Consider the following 21,125-nt stretch of genomic DNA (forward strand, 5'->3'; position numbering starts at 1 on the left):
ATGGTATCATGTGACATATCCTGGAATGAAGTTGGAGCTAAGGAAGATTCACTGCATTCATAAATATAGTCATGGTTTTTCTGTTGTTTTTAAGAATTATTTACTTATAATGTCACAATTTACTAACTGTGGCACATTAAACAATCATTATTACTTGATTTGAGAGCCTTGATGTATAGCTAGTATGTTACCTTGTTCCTTAGCAATTCTGGTCCTGCCAGAGTAGTCTCCCTTGTCACTTTCCTGATGCCTAGATCTGTGAAGTTCAGAATTAAAGATATAAGTAAATAAATGACATTTTCTGCAGCATAGTATCATCATGGCAAACAACATTCACTCACTCAGGTCACATGACACACAATGGGGTACTTGGGGCACACAATAAACATTAAACAATATATCTGGGAAGACACCATGTCGCTCTAGATTTCTGTTGGGAACTCCCCAATCTGTAACCGGTGTCTAGCTAGACCCACTGTTATTCATGTCTTGTACAGTACAACTACAGTCATTACAGAATGTACTGGGCCAATACTCCAGTCTTATGCAACCATTTCACTACGACCATGAATATCCCAAATCACCCCGAATAGGAACTTTTTCATGTTCGTAGATAAATCTCAATCATTTCTTGACGTTCTCAAATGAATCTTACTTGATTCCCAAACATTCGTACAGTTTGTGGCAGTTCGTCGAATAGGCAAGAAAGTTTGTTGGTTTTTTTCAAAAACTTTCGTGGAAGGGTCTCCGAATTGCAATTTGGTGGCTGTATCGTAATCCATTCATAATTATTTTTTATGTTCCGTAACAGCTTCATAATTGATTCTTTTGCATTCTTGGCTATTCTTAGCGATTCATGGCTCCCACAATTTCTTGTCCTCAACCCGAAAACATCCCGAAACAGCCACGAATGTTCCCAGTCAACTACAAATCATGTAAGAATTAAGTAAGAACAACATTTGGCATATTCGTAACTTAGTCGTAGGATTTATCAACAATTTGTGCATGATCCGTTCATTTATCTTGTAATACGTACATGTTTCATAACCCATTCCTGGCATTCTTCATATTTTTCAACCCGATTAGCCACGAAAGTTATTATTGGCCGAATCATCAAGAATTTTGAAAGTTTCTGATTCGGGATATTCGTGGTCATAGTGAAAGGGGGTCATTAACAATGGGGCACAAAACAACAGCAGAATGATCAGATCCTCAGTAGTCAACTCTTTCAACAAGCATGAAGTGATGGGGAACGGTCTTGCCCCACATTCCCCATGGGGTCAACAAAGTTCATTCTTGCCGGTGCCATTGTCACATGGAGTTTCAAATGTTGCCCACTGAAATTACGGAGGGCCCATGAAGCTACTGTGTTTGACTTAATTCCAGTCCAAGACAAACATACATCATATCCTGATACCAAAACAGTGTGAGTTTGTTTTAATTGTAACCTCATCAAAAGTCCAAATCATGCTCTCAAATACTGCATTACATTAGAAATCCTGAGCCCTAGGACTGCACAGTTTTACAGGTATACTACTACTGACATCAGCAAAACATGGCTTGATGTCCATGATGGCATCAGGAGATGAAATATTCCCGTGGTCTGGTGCATTTTGGAAATCTTATTTTGGCTGCTTATACCCCACTTTGGTTCATTGCATTGGATACCTTCTGTTCAATAAAGACAAAAATTGCTGTTCAGTATTTTTTAATATCCCAAATCATCACAGGGCACCTGTTCACCACTAGACTGATCTGTATAGCAAGTTCCATCTAGAAATATTCAACAGTTTTGGAGTTCTGCTCCGGAAATGAGCACTAGTCTCGTTTTCAGTGAAGTCCAACTTATCGTCATAAAAACAAACAAAACAAGTATTTGTCACAGAGTGACGAAATATCCCCCGCCTGTACACCATACTACCAAATATGAAGACAATCCAGCGATTAGTTCTTGAGATATTGTGGCAACACCGTTTTCCAACTCCAAAAACAGATTTGCCTGCTGTGACCTTGAAAATGGGGTCAAGGTCACCAAATCTGACAGGTGTATGCGGTGTCTGTATATACACTATAGTTCCAAATATGAAGACAATCCAGCGATTAGTTCTTGAGATATCGCGGCAACACCGTTTTCTAACTCCAAAAGCAGATTTGCCTGCTGTGACCTTGACAATGGGGTCAAGGTCACCAAAACCGACTGGTGTCTGCGGTGTCTGTATATACACCACAGTTCCAAATATGAAGACAATCCAGTGTTTAGTTCTTGAGATATCGCGGCAACACCGTTTTCCAACTCCAAAAGCAGATTTGCCTGCTGTGACCTTTAAAATGGGATCAAGGTCACCAAAACCGACTGGTGTCTGCGGAGTCTGTATATACACCACAGTTCCAAATATGAAGACAATCCAGTGTTTAGTTCTTGAGATATCGCGGCAACACCGTTTTCCAACTCTAAAAGCAGATTTGTCTGCTGTGACCTTGAAAATGGGATCAAATCTGACAGGTGACCTTGAAAATGGGGTCAAGGTCTCCAAAACCGACTGGTGTCTGCGGAGTCTGTATATACACCATAGTTCCAAATATGAAGACAATCCAGTGTTTAGTTCTTGAGATATCGCGGCAACAAACAGGTGGGACGTACGGACGGACGTACGGACGGTCGTGAATACTATATCCCCCGCTTCGCGCTTTCGCGCGGCGGGGGATAAAAAGTATAAAAAAATAATATGAGTCCGAAATCATCAAAAAGCATCACTAGACTGATCTGTATAGCAAGTTTCAACAAGAAATATACAACGGTTTAGGATAGTTCTGGAAATGGAAAGACAGGCAGACAGACTTGGTGGTCGCTATATGCTCTCGATGTTCGTAGGCTGCTTATAGCATATGGTTCTGGGGCCCTCATTGGACCTGGATTTCATTTAGGGACACAACAAGAATGTCCTACCTTGTGGATGTAGAAGCTTGCAGGTTTCCTGAAACACAAATATGATATGAAACAAATCATTTTAGCTGTTTATTAGTCATAAAATAGATATACCTAGTCTCAAAGTGAGAGTTAGGTGTGCAAGGTAATGTAGGTCAAAAGTAAATTTAGTGAGGTGTCCAGATATCTAAAGTCCTGCTTAGTGAAGTGATAGACTCGTGGGTAAAGTGGCAGACTGACATTGCATACCATCATCTCCTGTAGTAGACGTCACCTCCTGCTGACCCAGGCAGTCCGAGGCGTGCCGCTCTATCAGGTTAACTCGGAACAGCTTTGAACACATTGGGCACTGGATCTAGGAACACACAAGTGAAAAGTTATTCATTGAAAGACCAACAAATTCTTTAATTCATGATATTGTCCATTCACTGACTGAAAAACTGAGTATTCAAAATGAATAAATCTCATTCACATCTTAAATATATATTTTTGATCTTGAACAACCACCAAAGTAAATCCCTAAACTTCAATCATGTCCCAGTCACGTTATTATTTCAAGGGTTTGCTTCATTACAATACTAACTTAAACCTGGGTAATACTAGCACTGGCTATCGATATAGATCTTAGAGATTGATTACCGTTAACGAAATATTGACCAATTATCGATTAATATCAAAGAAGTGACTTTCAGCAAATATACAAAAAGCTCAGAGACAAAACAACCTATTTCACGTCACTGGTGAGTGGTGACAGATGTATGTGTGGATTCAGTTGCTTTCCGTCTTTGGCAGTGGACAAAAACAAGTCTGCTTCAGCAACTTCACACTGTATTTCATTACAATAGTTTATGTAAGACATTATTGATGACACAATTTTCATATTGATTATGGGGCAGTCGGGTAGCCTAGTGGTTAAAGCGTTAGCTCGTCACGCCGAAGCTCCGGGTTTGATTCCCGACATGGGTACAATGTGTGAAGCCCATTTCTGGTGTTCCCCGCCGTGATATTGCTGGAATATTGCTAAAAGTGGCGTAAAACATCACTCACTCACTCACTCATATTGATTATTGTAAATATTTCTTCTCATCTACGATAATTCCGATTATTGATCTTTTAAGCCAGCCCTATAAAATACTGACTTCTTGTTCCTAGTTGGCAGAACATTGCCTGAGTAGGATGACTATTAAGCAAGGCAAAGATTATTGTCCTCTTCATTAGGTGTTTCCAGTGGCTGTACATCTATGCTTTTATTCAAAGAATAATACATACTTTTGGTTACATTTCGTAGTTGTATGTGCATTTTTCTACTCCATCCAAAATTCAGAAGAGACAAATAATAATAACTTATATATTTTGTTTTGCTTGTGGCTCTGGTTGGTTGATTATTCTGTAAACTGATCAATCAATAAAGTGTCACCAATGTACTTTTATACACAAAAAGAGCAAAATGGCTGGACACAACTTTTTGAAATATTCCAGCAATATCAAACAAGAGTCATCATTCAGGAGATGAAATATTCCCGTGGTCTGGTCCATTTTGGAAATCGAGTTTGGCTACTAATACCCCACTTTTAGTTCATTGCCATTGGATACCTTCTGTTCAGTGAAGAAAAAAATTGCTGTTCAGAATGTTTTAATATCCCAAATCATATAAAGGCACCAAATCACCACTAGACTGATCTGTATGTAAAGTTCCATCTAGAAAATATTCAATGGTTTTGGAATTCTGCTCTGGAAATGAGCACAAGTCTCATTTTCAGTGAAGTTCAACTTATAATCATGAACACACAAAAAGTATGAAAAATAATATGAATCCGAAATCATCAAAAGGCACCACTAGACAGATTTGTTTAGCAAGTTTCAAAAAGAAATATACAACGGTTTAGGAGTTCTGCTCTGGAAACGGAAAGAGATTTGGACGGACATGGTGGTCGCTATATGCTCCTGTTTTTCAAACGGGGGTAACTAGGATACACACGCACAAAAACGAGAGAAGGCTTCACACATAGTTCCCATGTTGGGAGTGGAACCTTGGCAATAGGTGTGATTGGCAAACAATCAAAATCTAAATATAAAATTATTACCTTTCCTTCTGTGTCCAGCTCTGGTCCTGACTGAACTACATCCCCAGAATCGTCGGAGTCAGCAAAGTGCAACTCACTCCTCAAGCTCTTCGCTTTTACTGGAGAACTATCAGCAGAAGTGGATTCCTTTTCATAAGTGTCTGTTAAAATTATCGGAATGATTCTGTCCTTTGATGTTGAAGCCCTTGGAGGCTGTTTAGAATCAGGACTCAAATTCCTCACTTTTAATCCAATCCTGTTTGTTACAAAATCAGAATTGTCTTTACCGAAGAACTCATCCAAAGTAGCTTCTTGCCTGGTGGTTGTCATGCTTGAACGCTTCTTCCTAGTGAATGTGTGTCCGCTTCTCCGTACAGAGAGAATAGGGCTTTCATGTGGAGAGGCAAGTCTCTCCTTTCCGGGGGACCCTTCATCGGAATCCGATGACACAATGTCTATTGTAGGTTCTTCCTTACCTCTGACAGATTTGTCCTGTACGTCCCTTTGAGTTCTTCTCTCAGACACTGACAGGGAACTACCAACAACTTGCCTGGGGCTCACTGGAGGCTTTCTCTTGGTAACAAAACCTCCAACATCTGAATCTTTGGAATCCTCTTCATCTATGTCAAAATTAAAAGTGCCTGTCTTCCCTGGCCTTGCTTTTTGGAAAGATTTAATTTCCCCTTGAGAGTTAATTAAAGAACCTGACTCTCTACTCCCACTACTTGCCTGACTTCCAGGAAGTTTGGGGCTGAGGCTGACACTGTCCCTTCTCGTATCCTGAGAGCAGGTCACGGTTGATGGACTAGATTTTCTTAACGACCTCCTTCGCAGAATTTCTGTGGCAAGATCAGAATTGTCACTTTCTTTCACATCATCCGGTCTTTTTATTGTCCTCCTTTTCTGGATCTCAGTTGGGCTGTTCACTATGGTCTTCCTTGGTTGAATTTCCATGGGACTGTCCGAGTCCCTGCTTTGAACTTCAGTCAGCTCTGGCTCAAATGTTTCTGTGTCAGCCATATAGAGGTCCTCCTCCATGGCTAGTGTCTGGGGTACAAGTGTTGGGTAGACTGGTGAGTCTGTCTGAGTGTCCTCACTGTAACGACACTGGCCTGCTTCAGGGGGTTTGTCACTTGAACTGATTCCAATATCTGGAAGACTCTCCTCGTCCTCGTTTGATGCATCTAGAGGATCTCTTCGTGTTGGGATGATCCGCCGTGGCTGTATACGTTTATGTTCATTCACATCTGTCTCAGAGCTCTTCGGACTATCAGGAGAATTACTATTGTGGACTACCTTCCGAGATTTAGTTGCTCGTAATGATCTTTCTCCTGTCCGTGACTTCGTTCTTAAACGACCTTCACCGCTCTCAACTCCCTCGTCGGAAGATTTGTCTAAACGAATGGTAACTTCTTCATCGGACTCCGAACTCCAAGAATAAGATTTCTGTCCACGGCCTTTGGCATCAATTGTACGGGTCATATGTCTGCCAGGCTTAACTGATTCTCCCCATTCAATATACGAGTCTGCCTTCACCTGCTCCTTGCTCAGTTTACGGAAATAAATATCAAACAGCTGGATGATGACTTTAGTGTAGGATATGTGGTCAGCAGAGACAGGAGCAAAGAAGCTTCTCTTGGAAATGTCCTGACAAAATACAATAAAAATGCACACATGAACTCTCAAAATGGGTCAACTAGAAAGAAATTTCCACAATATTTCATTCCATTACTCATTCCAACATACAAGTTGACAGAAACATGGTCCAAGTCAATTAGATGCATGTCAAACATATTTTCACTGATTCTTAACATGAAATATTACTTTCCAAAGGAGATGTAGTCTCGTTCAATAGAATCATGCAATAATTTCATGAATGTTTACCATTTTCAAATATGGAACAAGGGTCTAACAATAAAAGAAGAACAAGCATGAAATACTCTCATCCCCTGCCTATATGACATGCCTGGTTGGGTGCAAGGCAAGAAATATTGTACGGTTTTCAAGATCTGCTCCGGGAAGGATCACTACCACCATTATCAGTCAAAGTCAAAAACGTTGCAATGGAGACTTGAAAAAAAATCCAAAACTATCAAAAGGCACCAGTTCACCACTAGACCTATTTAAGTGCCCAGTTTGGTTAAAATATCTCTCATGTTTTTTTAGTTCTGGGCCCACTTCCACAAAGCGATCTTAGCGCTAAGATGATCGTAACTCCCATACTTTAGCATTGACTTACAATAGTCTTAGCGCTAAGATCGCTTTGTGCAAGTGGGCCCTGCTCCAGAAACGAAACTTGACAGACAGCATTTCTATATCCCACTTCCACTTTGCTGAAGTCCGGGCCAGGCAATCCAGTGGCCAACTGTTTGAGCAGTAATCCACCCCTCAAGGCCCAATGACACACAACACAGGCCCAATGACACACAAGACAGGCCGAATGACCCACAAGCCGAATGACCCACAACACAGGCCGAATGACCCACAACACAGGCCGAATGACCCACAACACAGGCCCAATGACACACAACACAGGCCCAATGACCCACAACACAGGCCCAATGACACACAACACAGGCCCAATGACCCACAACACAGGCCCAATGACACACAACACAGGCCCAATGACCCACAACACAGGCCCAATAACACACAACACAGGCCCAATGACACACAACACAGGCCCGATAACACACAAGACAGGCCCAATGACCCACAAGACAGGCCCAATGACACACAAGACAGGCCCAATGACCCACAAGACAGGCCCAATGACACACAACACAGGCCCAATGACACACAACACAGGCCCAATGATGGTTTGGTTTGTTGTTTTACGCCGCACTCAGCAATATTCCAGCTATATGACGGCGGTCTGTGAATAATCGAGTCTGGACCAGCCAATCCAGTGATTTACATCATGAACATCGATCCACACAATTGGGATCGATGACATGCATCAACCAAGTCAGCGAGCCTGACCACCCGATCCCGTTAGTCGCCTTTTATGACAAGCATGGGTTGCTGGAGACCTATTCTACCCCAGATCTTCCCTAATGGGATTCAACCCAAAAAGTTACTAGAATCTGTACTTTACTGAGAAAGTGATATCCCAAATATAACATTTGTTACATTTGACCGCTTTCTAAATGGTATTGTGTATTAATATTTATAAAGAAAATTGAAGTAATCAAGTCAACTACTTGGGTGAGTATTTCCAACTGCCTAACAAAATACTACATCTCATTGCATAATACTATTCGAACTAACCATAATTTGAGTCAATCACAAACTGATTGATAGGAACAAATGCTTGTTAGCCAGCTCACATGGAACACGGAATATTTTATGCCTAAACGGACAAACTAAGTATCAACATACTATTGCATTGTGACTTCAGTAAGTGACAGCTATATATACATAAGGTTGGCATGGGAGAGATATTATGCCATTCATTCCCTACTACAAATGCATGCTGGATGTTCTGTGTGATACACACCATTAGAACACTCCATAGGAATAGGAAGAACTTACATTTTCCTGCGATCTCCTGAGTAACCTGTTTCGGTCCAAAAAGGAGAAAGAAAAGATTTCATTAAATTTTAAGACACCAGGACCAAGAGTTTACAAATCAAGGCCAAATCCATAGGACCAAAGGGGGATTATAAATGTGTTCAATTCAACAAATTGAAAGGACAGGAATTAGATGGTTTAGCTAGAAAGGTGAGAAAACTTACCCAGTGATTTTTCAGTAGCTCTGTTACTGTTCACTACTTTTATAAATTACATTTGTCAAACCGAGTCATCCACATATATCCATGAAAATGGCAGATAAGCCAGAGTTACATAAGTGTACAAACAATAAAGTTAATACTTACGCAGCTTTTGAGTATCTGCGTTTCATGGGAATCAGGGGGGACAAATGAGAATCCTGTAAAGAAAACATAATAAGAATAGATCTCCATCAGAGTAACCAATTTCTCAGACAAATATGGGAGAATGCTGGCCTGAAAATGTCTTTCAGAATCATTTTCAGTTGAATTTAGTCTTAAAGAAGAAAAAAAGAAGAAAATATTGATGGAATTAGGCTCCTCAGGGAAAAATACTAGGCATTCAACTGAAGCTATCTGAATATCAAATTAATTCTTTACTTGCTGTTTTCTTGGATATCAACTGTTCTGTAGTTGGTGACCCCAAAATAAGACTTTTTATACTATTTGATATTGTGATCTCTTGTTTCAAGAACAATTTAAAGAACCTACATTTTCTGCAACTGTGCCTTTCTTTCCTGCACTCCTCAAGGCCCTGAGGGAAGAGAGACAGAACATGACCTTAACGGGTACTTAACAGAACACATGACCTTAAAGCACCAAACAGAACACATGGTCTTAAAGCACCTATCAGGACACACAGTTTAAGACTATTTGAAAGAATAGAAGGCCTTAAATTACTTTACAGAACATATGGCCTTACTTCATGACAGAAACATGGCCTTAAAGACTCGAACGGAATATGTGATCTAAATGTACCAAACAGAACATGTGTTTTGAAAGCACCCTTCAGAACACACGGCCTAAAAGTACCTTATGGAACACATGGCCTTAGTGCCTGACAGATCACATGGCCTTAGTTTTGTTTTGTTTGTTGTTTAACGTCGCACTCAGCAATATTCAAACTATATGACGGCGGTCTGGACCAGACAATCCAGTAATTGTCACCATGAGCATCGATCCACACAATTGGGATACGATGACATGCATCAACCAAGTCAGCAAGCCTGACCACCCGATCCTGTGAGTCACATCTGACGACAAGCATAGTCGCCTTTTACAGCAAGCATGGGATGCTGAAGACCTATTCTACCCTGGATCTTCATGGTACCTGACAGAACAGATAGCCTTAAGAAACCTGACAGAATACATGACCTTAGCACCTGACAGAACACATGGCCTTAGTACCTGACAGGACACATGGCCTTTTGGTACCTGATAGAACACATGGCCTTTTGGTACCTGATAGAACACATGGCCTTAGTACCTGACAGAACACATGGCCTCAGTACCTGACAGAATACATAGCCTTAGTACATGACAGAACACATGGCCTTGGTACCTGACAGAATACATGGCCTTAGTACCTGACAGAACACATGGCCTTTGTACCTGACAAAATACATGGCCTCAGTACATGACAGAACACATGGCCTTGGTACCTGACAGAACACATGGCCTTTGTACCTGACAAAATACATGGCCTTGGTACCTGACAGAACACATGGCCTTGGTACCTGACAGAACACATGGCCTAGTACCTGACAGAATACATGGCCTTGGTACCTGACAGAATACATGGCCTTAGTACCTGACAGAACACACAGAAACAACCACCTAGTATTAAAGTTCCCAGCAGCAGCAGCAAAGCCAGGATTGAGGCAAGTCCCTGATCCAGACAGCCTGTCAGGGGGGTTGTTTTGATGCAACATCTTCCACTGTGACGTCTGTGGTATCAACCAGACTGAGTCTGGCCTTACCAGCAATGGAAATTCATATGCCGCATGCAGAAAATCTGTGTGCATTCATCCCATTGTTCTCATGTGCTGTTACGTTCGGATTACGCATTTGGTCGTTACATTTGGATCTGACTAATTTGGAACAAAATGACATCCTATTCATGCTTCACACATTGTAAATGTGCTAATGTCTCTCATGTATGCATGTCAGTGTCACCTATTTGTTTGTTTAGGAGCATATACTTTATACAGTATAAAAACTCCATTATGGGCTGTACCTTGGCTTGCCCTTGTGTTGGTCTGCCTCTTCATCTGAGACTGGTGTTCCAGGTAAATCCTGCAACAGGAGGGACTGGGGTCAGAACTATGTGAGTCATACTGCAGCACATGTGTCATTGTGCTGACATTATACACTGATCTGGCTACACTACTGGGTCATTTCTAATCTGCACACGGACACACTCCTCGTCAACATGCAAACAAACAAAGTGAGTGAGTGATGTGGGTGAGTAAAGTGGGTTTAACTCAGCTTTTAACAGTATTCCAGTTATATTGCGGCGTGTCAGCTTAATGTGGGAGAAAAGCCCGAAGTGATGCAGGTCTCAGACGTTTACCACTTCGGTGAAACCCACGGGCACGGGTATGGTGCCGACAAACCTAGAAACATAATCGGGGCGAACCAGGATTCAAACCCACAATCATAGGTTTCTGGCGTGCCGAAGGACGCAACTCTGCACAGCAAATCGCGGCGCCTTAGATGACTGGGCCACCTGTGTCCCCCTAACAAACAAAGAGACAGAAGTTCAAATCATGATAAAACCCAGCATAATACACAAAATACAAGTAGCCTATCATAACAGTAATAACTGATCATTTGGAAGAAGCCAAATGAAACCAATGATTGATGATGACATCCAAAATTATCATAACCATGGTAACACTACTCATTCGTCCGTGTGGTTATTTTGTAGAGCTAATCAGCTTAATACGTGAGGAAACATCAAAGCAATGCAGGTCTTAGGGTAAAAAAAATGGTTCTCAGGCAATGGCGTTTGAAAATATAGTGCGGGCGGGTCGATTTTGTTGTTGTTTTGGATTGTTCAAACTAGTATGTAACCAAATAAACAGTTGTGTAAATCAACCTTTTAAAGGGCCTCCAGACATAAATGTATTCACTGATAAGTAAAATACTTAAATACAGTAATTGACTAATGCTGGACTTGGAATATTTAAGGATTTTTAAAGTGCTTTTTTTAAATGAAAGTAAAAACGAAAGGTACAGGAGAACTTATGATGATGTGGGCAGTGCCTGCGAACCAAGACTATTATTTTTTTTAGCCTAAGACATCTACTACGTTATTGAAAGACATGAGCACGAGTATGGTGCTGAGAAAACTACAAAAGATAATTATGGTGAATTTGGGATTAGAACCTGCAATCATAGGATTCTTGTATGCCTATGGGCCAAGAAGACTGTCAAGACATATGTGACGCCTAGGCTTGCTTGGCCCTCCTACTCCCAGTGACATATCCCGACCTTTATAAGGTACAAGGCACGACTGGATGAAGATGTAAAACCTCTCACCATGGGGATAGTCTCTCCTTCAAACAACTCCTGTGAGCCCGGGGCCTGAGTTTCATCTATATCATCTTCCATCACCTGGTTGGGCTGGCTACCACTTGAGCCAGCAGTTTCCTGGAACATAAAGGTGACCGACTTGACATCCAGAAGATCAGAAATCAACTGAGACTTTAGCCAATAATCCACTAGTCTCATAAGACTTCTTTTGGTCTAGTAAGATTTGCCAAACAAAACTCCATACACTAACACTTATATCTGACACTATACGTCAAGAGACAGTCTCAGGCTGGAAGACTCAAAAGGTTTGGCACAGACTGTTGGTCATTAACACAAACATCAAGCATGCAGACAGACTAAGCATCATCAATAAGACAAAGATGTACTTTATTCAAATTAAAGTCAGTTGACCATCAAGATCAATTCATCAGTCTGGATTTCTCAACACTGACCTTGTTCTAGCAATATTAACAGTTCTATGAAACAGATATATTCTGCACAGTGTTGGGTCAGTGACTGAGCTTGGTCCTGTTATTGTTACAACAGTCAGAGGGCTGGAGCGCCAATGGTAATTTGATTGAATAGAGCCACCAACTTGCTCAAAATGCTAAAATCTTTAATTCATTACTTGGTAAAATGTTGCTAGAAAGTTATGATCTTACATCCAAACATGGTTCTCACCATTGGCTTGAAGTTATTTTTTTCTGACTTGCTGTGACAATGTCATCAAGTTTATCTAGGCACAGCTGAAAGATGCCTTTGGCATCCTACTATTTCTAAAACTAACACATTGAAGTGTGGTATAAAAACATAAGGAAAGGGCGTTGCTGGTGAAACCCCAAGCACAGGGCTGGCTGACAAACCAAGAATAATAATGTATGCATGAGTGGGTTTGCACAATGATCCCCTTAATGGAAGCCAATGCTTCACGGTCTGGTGTCTCTGTCCAGAGGTCAAGACATTGTCCATGGTGCCACGTGAGACATTGCTTCTGTCTAATATTGGCCATAAAAATTTGAGTCCAAATACCAAGAAAGTTGGTTAAACGATTTGAATCAAATTTGCTTGAACTGACAATTACATTGAGTGTAGTTCCTCTTTGACAGTGATGAATGGGACAATATAAGATATCATTCTTCGTAATAAAGGCTACGTTTAATCATTAGTCAATTACTGGTCACTTGCGTCATGTTGATGATCAATAATACATTGAGACAGTGATTGAGAACATCATTTTCGCGAAATTAGGTTTACACTGTGTTGAAGATTTATTTATGCATGTGTACCATTTTTGTGAAAAGCACAAGCACTAGTATGGTTATGGTGGTGTCTGACCATTTATGCACATAAAGTGTATGACATTAAAATTTGATGGTTATAAAAGGCAATATGATGGGCATATGTAGGGGTTAGGTTTGTAGTGAGTGAGTGAGTTGAGTGAGATAAAACACTGATCTGGCTACACTACTGGGTCATTTCTAATCTGCACACGGACACACTCCTCGTCAACATGCAAACAAAGTGAGTGAGTGAGTGAGTGAGTGAGTGAGTGAGTGAGTGAGTGAGTGAGTGAGTGAGTTGGGTTTAACTCCGCTTTTAACAGTATTCCAGTTATATCACGGCATGTCAGCTTAATGTGGGAGGAAAGCCCGAAGTGATGCAGGTCTTAGAAGTTTACCACTTCGGTGAAACCCACGAGCACAGGTATGGTGCTGACAAACCTAGAAACATAATCGGGGGGAACCGGGATTCAAACCTACAATCACAGGTCTCTGGCATGCCCAAGGGACAAATTCTGCACAGTGAATTGCGGTGCCTTAGACGACTGGGCCACCTGTGCCACTGTTAGGTTTGTGAAGATGTGACACTGCACATCATATCAACAGATCATGTATTGATACAAAACATATATACAATAACGCATCAAACTCGCTGTTGTATTAAATGACTCAATCTACTGAATGTGTTTTCAGCTGGGCTAATATTCATTTCCTTTGATGATGGAAATGCTTCCCTGTCATGTCATATCACAACAAGGTGTATGACTACAGCCCCAAAAGGGTTGATGTAGGGTCAGACATAGCAGGCAACTACAAGGATCCAAGGACGTGTCCTAATTTAAACCTCAGGGCCCAAAAGGCCTATATATACAGAACTGCAAAAAAATTGGGAAACTTAACAAATACCATACTACTCTAAATATCTAATTTTAAGCATATCAAGTGTCCAGGTGTCATATATATTGTTTTGACTTTACTCCTAGATATATATCCACGGTTTTATGCGACGCAGAAATGTCTGTCCAATACGCACAAATGTATAGAATAGACGCAGAAAAGATATATCTTGCATCCCGAGGGTTGCACAATAACATTCATTGTGCCAACTTCTTGACAAGAAATATTAAGTTCCTGTAATTAAAGTAATCATAAAATCTTACAGTACAGTACAGTACAGTACATCATGTTATTACTGCGGAGGACCATCATATTTGTAACCTTGACATTAGTAATTGGGGGGTGTCTGGAAGTCAAGGTAAACCACTGAGTATCGCATCGCAACAGCATGTATCACTACAGACATAATAAGAAAGCAATTAGGAACATTTCAACTTTGGCAAGCGTTGCGACTGTGCTCTTTCCTTCCCACAATGCATATTTCAGCACCAGAAATAATCACTAGTCCCATAGTCCTTGCCAAACTGCCCAATAGTATAAGTATCATAAGTGGAAATTTGCTGCAAATAAGGGTTTTGCTATATGTTATCATGATTAGGGCTAAAAACATTAGTTTTGCATTTCCAGGAATTATTCCCCATGACGGAATGTCCTATCATGTCTGCCATGCCCTTGAGCAGCAGATTGCAGGCAAGTTGCAGCATCAACGGACGTAGATCTGATTATTGTATATGCCTCAAATTAGGTTGACTTTTAATTAAAACAAATAGTTCAGAAGGTTTTCTATCACTATTTCATTTATCCATCTTTCGAAACCCTCAATATTCTAACTTGAGTAAGTATTGACCTCATAGGCTTAACTTGTCGGCAATGTATTACCAACATCAGTTATAATCATGACAATGCATGGATGATTCAATTCAATTGATACACATCTAGTTATTTGTAACTCATTTTAATGTAGATAAAGAAATTTGAGTCCTGATTACAAAAGCAATGTCAGTACAACAAAGTCAAGATTCTATGAACAAAATTCTAACCTGTCTGGCCACTTTCAGTAGTTGCTGTGTTCCAGCTTGTGCCCTATTCACTATAGTTAATGTTGACTGACATGCAAATCACAAGCCGCAAACAACAGCTGGCATTATAATGAAATGGAATGGAATTTGTATCTAATTCATAATTTATTGATCTGAGTGGGTCATGTAAAATGATGCATATTCTAGCAATTTTGAATAAATTTGTTGACATGCATACAACTATTAGTGTTCCAAATTTAGGGGAGGTGAATTCCAAGGTTCCTTAGTGTTTGCTCCATAAGTATCTTGTAACCCTCTAGTGAGTGAGTGAGTGAGTGAGTGAGTGAGTGAGTGAGTGAGTGAGTGAGTGAGTGAGTGAGTGAGTGAGTGAGAATGAGTGAGTATGGTTTATGCCTCTTTTAGCTATATTCCAGCTATATCACAGCAGGGGCACCAGAAATGAGCTTCACACATTGTACCCATGTGGGGAATCGAACCCTGACCCTAGATGTGACTACTGAACGCATTAACCACTAGGCTTCCCCACCACCCCTCTGAGTGAATGAGTGAATTTGGTTTAACACTGCTTTTAGCAATTTCCCAGCTATATCAGTGAGGGACACCAGAAATGGGCTTCCCACTTTGTATCAAAGTGGGGAATTAAACCCAGGCAATCCACATTACGAGCAAATGCTACCACCACTTGGCTACCTGAGCAGATTTGTGAAATTTTGTGAAATGTCACAAATACTGCAATTGTAGCCACAAGTCAGAAACAAGAATCTAGTTTAGATTCTACTTGTTTAATGAGATCAGTTTATAGTCCAGATACTGAGAACAAAATATTATAAAAATAATGCCAAAATACAAGTTCAGGCTCGTAGACTGAAGTTTTGGATGTACAGACTGTAACTACTACACTTGCTTTTTCACGTCTCCTGCTCCCTAGAATACACCTCCTCCTTCTTTGAGATAACAGATATGCTGGTAATGTTTACTTTAGAAGACGTATCATGTCCCAAACACATCTGACATTATGGTCAGTGTTTGAAGGGAGACAACTCCAAATGGACTATAAATGTATAACAAACAGACTGTTGTGAAGATGTCATAAAATCCCAATGATAGTAACCTGGTGCTACCGTATACGACGTAAAAAGCGCCCAGGGCGCTCTCAAAATTAGAAATAGGGGGCTCTTATTAGAATACTATTTTAGTGAAAAAAAAAACAGAGTTAAAAGATAAATTTTGTGGTTTATGCTGACAGCCTGAAATGTTTATGTACGACAGATATATTTTTCCAGAATTTAATTGCCCATAATTAAGTGTTGTGTACATTGATCAATCGGAAGGGGTGCTAATTATGATTGTTCACTGGCCAATATATTAGCAAATATCGCCGTGGGCGCTTATTACGTCGAATACGGTATATAACACAGAAATTATCTTCTTAACCCCTTGGCCTCATGATAAAAACATTTTAGAACAAGAGCCATCAGAAAATGATAAATCCCTGCAGCCCCCATAACAGAATAAGGCACCACTTCAGCCCCTGGTTACATGAACCATGTTTGGATGAACCATCTTGTTATGCTCCGGACACGAAATAAGGAAGGACAGACTAGATTGTGACTATATCCCACCGCATTATACGGTAAGGGGATAAAAACTAGTGTCAATTTGTTTCTATACCCACACTAGAACAAATAGGTAACTAACAATATTAGCAGTTTGTTTTGCTTGTTGGTTTATACCAGATTGAGCAATATTCACGATAACAGCAGTCTGTAAAGTTTCAATCGAAGCCACACAAATCAGTGATAGATATACAATAAACATTTGAGCAATGTTCCATGCTTTTTGGTGAGGATGACACAAAATCAGTCAAATAACAAAGTGAATGAGTGATTGTAAGTTGTAGCAGTATCACGAGGGGTATATATGGTTTGATGCATCCGGCCCATGGTACAAAACCTAACGAGGGATGCATAAAACCACATGTACCCCAAGGAATGCTGCTACAATGAATTCATCTTACCGACATCATCGTCACATGTTTTAATATGACATTGTAAAAGAAATAAAAACAAATTGATAATTGATAGAAAACTGCTGTTTGATTGTGCTGAGGTTAACTTGTGCTATGTAATGTGACTTTCATTGACTCACAAAGAAAGGCCTGCAGCTTTTTGCTTTGATGTGGTGAATAAGGGATTAATTCTCCCTGTCAGAATCCATGTCCAGCCTGTCTTGTTCGTTGCTGGGTACAAGGCATTTATTCTTCCGCTGAGAAATTTGCTTCCATCCAAATCGGGATACAGTGTATTTTATCAATATCATGTGGACTAATAAGATCTCATCATACTGACATGGAGGTATGATAAAGTATTTTATCAAGATAACGTATATCTGTAACCGCTACAATTAAAGGCCTGGAGTCCTCTGAACCCCTTAATACAAGTAACCCAGGTAAATCGCTGAAGAACCAATGAACACTACACTGTACAAGTCACATGGTGTCATATACCTCCAGCAACATTTCATGGAACCAATTGCAGTGATGGAAATTAGCACTAGTCCTACAGTCCTTGCCTAACTGCCCAATAGTTATGGTATGATAGGGACAAGTAGAAATTTGCCATTTTTAAGGGTTTTTCTATATATTATCATTATATATCACTGCAAAAAAAAATTCTGATCTGTTTTCAATGACTAATGAGAACTTTTCAAGAAACAAAATAATTCCAAGTTTCTGTTTTATCAGTATACCACAAAAGTATAACACTATGTATTGTTTCAAATATTGTTTTCTGAAACTGCAATACACTAGCCCTCTAATGTATAAGACTGTTTATTCGTTTGCTGTTTAATCTTCCAGCTATATGATGGCGGTCTGTAAATAATCGAGTCAGACAATCCAGTCATTGACGTCATGAGCATCGATCTACACAATTAGGATATGATGACATGCATCAACCAAGTCTCCCTATTGCATTAGTCGGCTCTTAGACCAATTCTAACCTGGATTTTCACAGGTGGAATAAGACTATTTTAATGAGCTTTCTTCATGAACACGAAATGCGGGTCATCATTTTCACCCAGGATTATCATTTTGTGCACACTAACATTTTTAATCCACAAGTCCTTATAATTTGATAACATGTAGCAAGACCCTTAAAAATGGCAAGTTTCTTATAGTCCTTATGATGCCTTACGTATTGGGCAGTTTGGCAAGGACAACAGAACTAGTGCCAATTTCTAATGCTGATTACCCATTAAGTTTGCATAGTAACCTAAGGTCACACATTTCATAATTTTTGTTTCACAGGCCCACCGCACCTTCATGAAATACATCCGGTCTCAGAAATAAATTAAACATAAAAATATTGTTTTAAATTATGTGTCCCGGTAGTAATGTAGACCCTCTAATATAATACAAATTGTTATATATAAATACTGTGTCTTAGTCATTATCAGTGTTTCAAGAACCCACCTGCAGTTTTAAATCCATGGTAGAATGACTTTCAAATAACTAAATAACTAACTATCTAACTTAATAAATAACATATATTTTTATTTGTATTTCGACCGACCATGTGTGGAAAAACTGGACAAAATGCATGAAACAAAAAATTAAAAAAGTATGTCAGTACGCCACCCAAAGGAGGGTGTTGCACAAAAGATACTATTACTACTGCTAAAATAACAAATTGGAATAGATCGTTTCCCATTTTCATTTTTATCCAAATAGTTGAAAAAATGACCATTTTCCCTCCAACATATGACTTATAAAAATTATGGATGGGCTCACTGAAACAAAAATCTGATGTCTCAGTGTTTGTTCTTAATCCAAAAGTTCTCGCTCCAACCCTGATTTGGACATGAAAAGTTCTGTAATACCTGAGAGAACTTGACCTTGGCTGCTGACTTCTTCAGTAGCGTGGACGTCTTTGCCTGCATCGTCTCCAGCTGCTGCTTGTTCAGTTGCAGATTGCGGGACTTCTTCAGCCTGGTGTTAGCGCTGTCTGCCTCCTGGGAGCTGGGACTCTCATCACCAGCAGCCTCATCAGTAAGTCTTCGCTTTCTCTGTCGCTTCTCTGAAGCAATCTTCCTTTGATTCTGAGACAACAGACAAAAATCTTACAAAGTGATACTCCTTACTCACTCAGAAGGTGAGGCTCGATGAAATTGGGGTGTAATGTCGTGTTAAAGATTATTGCACTTACTTAGCAATGTGGGTGCGTGCGTGCGTGTGCATGTGTGCGCTTGAACTCGTCTGGACTAATGACGATTTTATAGTGCTTGCCTACTGAGAATCCATGCCACAGTTTAACATGAATATCCAACTCAGACACAGTACACTGACTCCGAGCCGATTAGTCCTTGTTTTAGTCCCTTAATGCCGAGCGCAATACAGGGTAACGACAAGTACAATCTTTTAACGTCCTTTCACAACTTTGGTAAGTGGCAGCCGCGGATCGAACTCCCGACCTTCAGCTCTCTGGGCAGACGCTCTACCACTAGACCACAGAGGCAGCCACTCACTCAGAATCTGGCTTATTACCACCTGAGCTCACATAACTAAAATACATAGATAAAAGTGAGCGAGTAATGGTTTTCTCCATTCAAAAATTCAAGCAATATAACTGCGGGGGACATTGATTACAAATAATTGGGAACTCATAGTCATGCACATGATAAAGGCTCATCCTCAGTTACCCAGGGTACAATATCTCCATTTTATGAATAAATACCCTGGATCCATTCATTGCAATAGCATTATTTTGAATAGCATGAGTCAATGACCCTACGAATCATGAAATTACTCTCATGAGAGAGATATTCTAGGCTAGGTTAGAGATAAGAGAGATGAAGATGGCGACATATATCCGTACTGACTGTCAACAGAAACATTGTCTATGAGGATAACATTCTGGTTGAAGTTTTGAACAGCTGGAATCTACTGGCTTGGATTTGTCCTATGATTACAATCCACGTAATTCTACTCACCCTAGTGCTAGGTGGTTCCCTCTCATCATCATCCCCAGCATCTCTGCTTCCTCCCCTGAACATCACCTCATCAGGCGAGCTGTCTCCAGGATCATCTTTGTATGCTTCCGCCTCTACTTCTGCAGAGGCTTTCCTTCTGGAAGTCCTCTTCACAGATAGACCTATACCATCCTCGTCTGCAAAGGATGTACTTGGTTCAGGAGACTTGCTGCTCTTCTTGTTGTTAGTATCTACTTTGGAAAATTGGACCTTGTTAAGAATGGGAGACTTCTTTCCTTCTCCTCTTGATGAGCTTGGGATGTCCAAATCTAATGAATCTTCATCTGACGTGCTTCTTCTAGTTTGAGATGTTGAATATTGTTTAGGAGACCTTGCTTTGACAGCATCAGGTGACTGGGCTCGATCTTCCCTGGATTGAAGGAGAACCATCTGTTGGGAAATAAATCAAACACAAATCAACCATGCAAAGTCCTTAATTATAACTACCATATGTATAACTACCACATGTATTACTACCACATGGATAACTACCATATGTATAACTACTATATGTATAACTACCACATGTATAACTACTATATGTATAACTACCATATGTATTACTACCACATGGATAACTACCATATGTATAACTACTATATGTATAACTACCACATGGATAACTATCACATGTATAACTACTATATGTATAACTACCATATGTATTACTACCACATGTATAACTACTATATGTATAACTACTATATGTATAACTACCACATGGATAACTACCATATGTATAACTACCACATGTATTACTACCACATGGATAACTACCACATGTATTACTACCACATGGATAA

General features: G+C 40.1%; 1 protein-coding gene across 2 annotated transcripts in view; it reads right to left on the minus strand.

Moving 5' to 3' along the window:
* The window catches only part of LOC124117186, a 39,090-nt gene that overhangs the window by 7,679 nt on the left and 10,286 nt on the right, over positions 1 to 21,125 (minus strand). For both annotated transcript variants that reach the window (XR_007220143.1, XM_046478951.2), the window contains exons 5-15: positions 20,284 to 20,712; positions 19,174 to 19,392; positions 12,084 to 12,194; positions 10,777 to 10,835; positions 9,252 to 9,294; positions 8,868 to 8,920; positions 8,524 to 8,548; positions 5,011 to 6,636; positions 3,176 to 3,281; positions 2,948 to 2,975; positions 192 to 256 (exon numbers count right to left, since the gene is read on the minus strand). Coding sequence is in view for 1 of the 2 variants with exons in the window: in XM_046478951.2 (XP_046334907.2) it covers positions 192 to 256; positions 2,948 to 2,975; positions 3,176 to 3,281; positions 5,011 to 6,636; positions 8,524 to 8,548; positions 8,868 to 8,920; positions 9,252 to 9,294; positions 10,777 to 10,835; positions 12,084 to 12,194; positions 19,174 to 19,392; positions 20,284 to 20,712 (2,764 nt within the window). In the remaining variant the exon portion in view is untranslated. The remainder of the gene's footprint in view (positions 1 to 191; positions 257 to 2,947; positions 2,976 to 3,175; positions 3,282 to 5,010; positions 6,637 to 8,523; positions 8,549 to 8,867; positions 8,921 to 9,251; positions 9,295 to 10,776; positions 10,836 to 12,083; positions 12,195 to 19,173; positions 19,393 to 20,283; positions 20,713 to 21,125) is intronic.

Source organism: Haliotis rufescens, unplaced genomic scaffold, assembly GCF_023055435.1.
Source record: "Haliotis rufescens isolate VD_foot unplaced genomic scaffold, xgHalRufe1.0.p SCAF_12, whole genome shotgun sequence".
Classification (NCBI taxonomy): domain Eukaryota; kingdom Metazoa; phylum Mollusca; class Gastropoda; order Lepetellida; family Haliotidae; genus Haliotis; species Haliotis rufescens.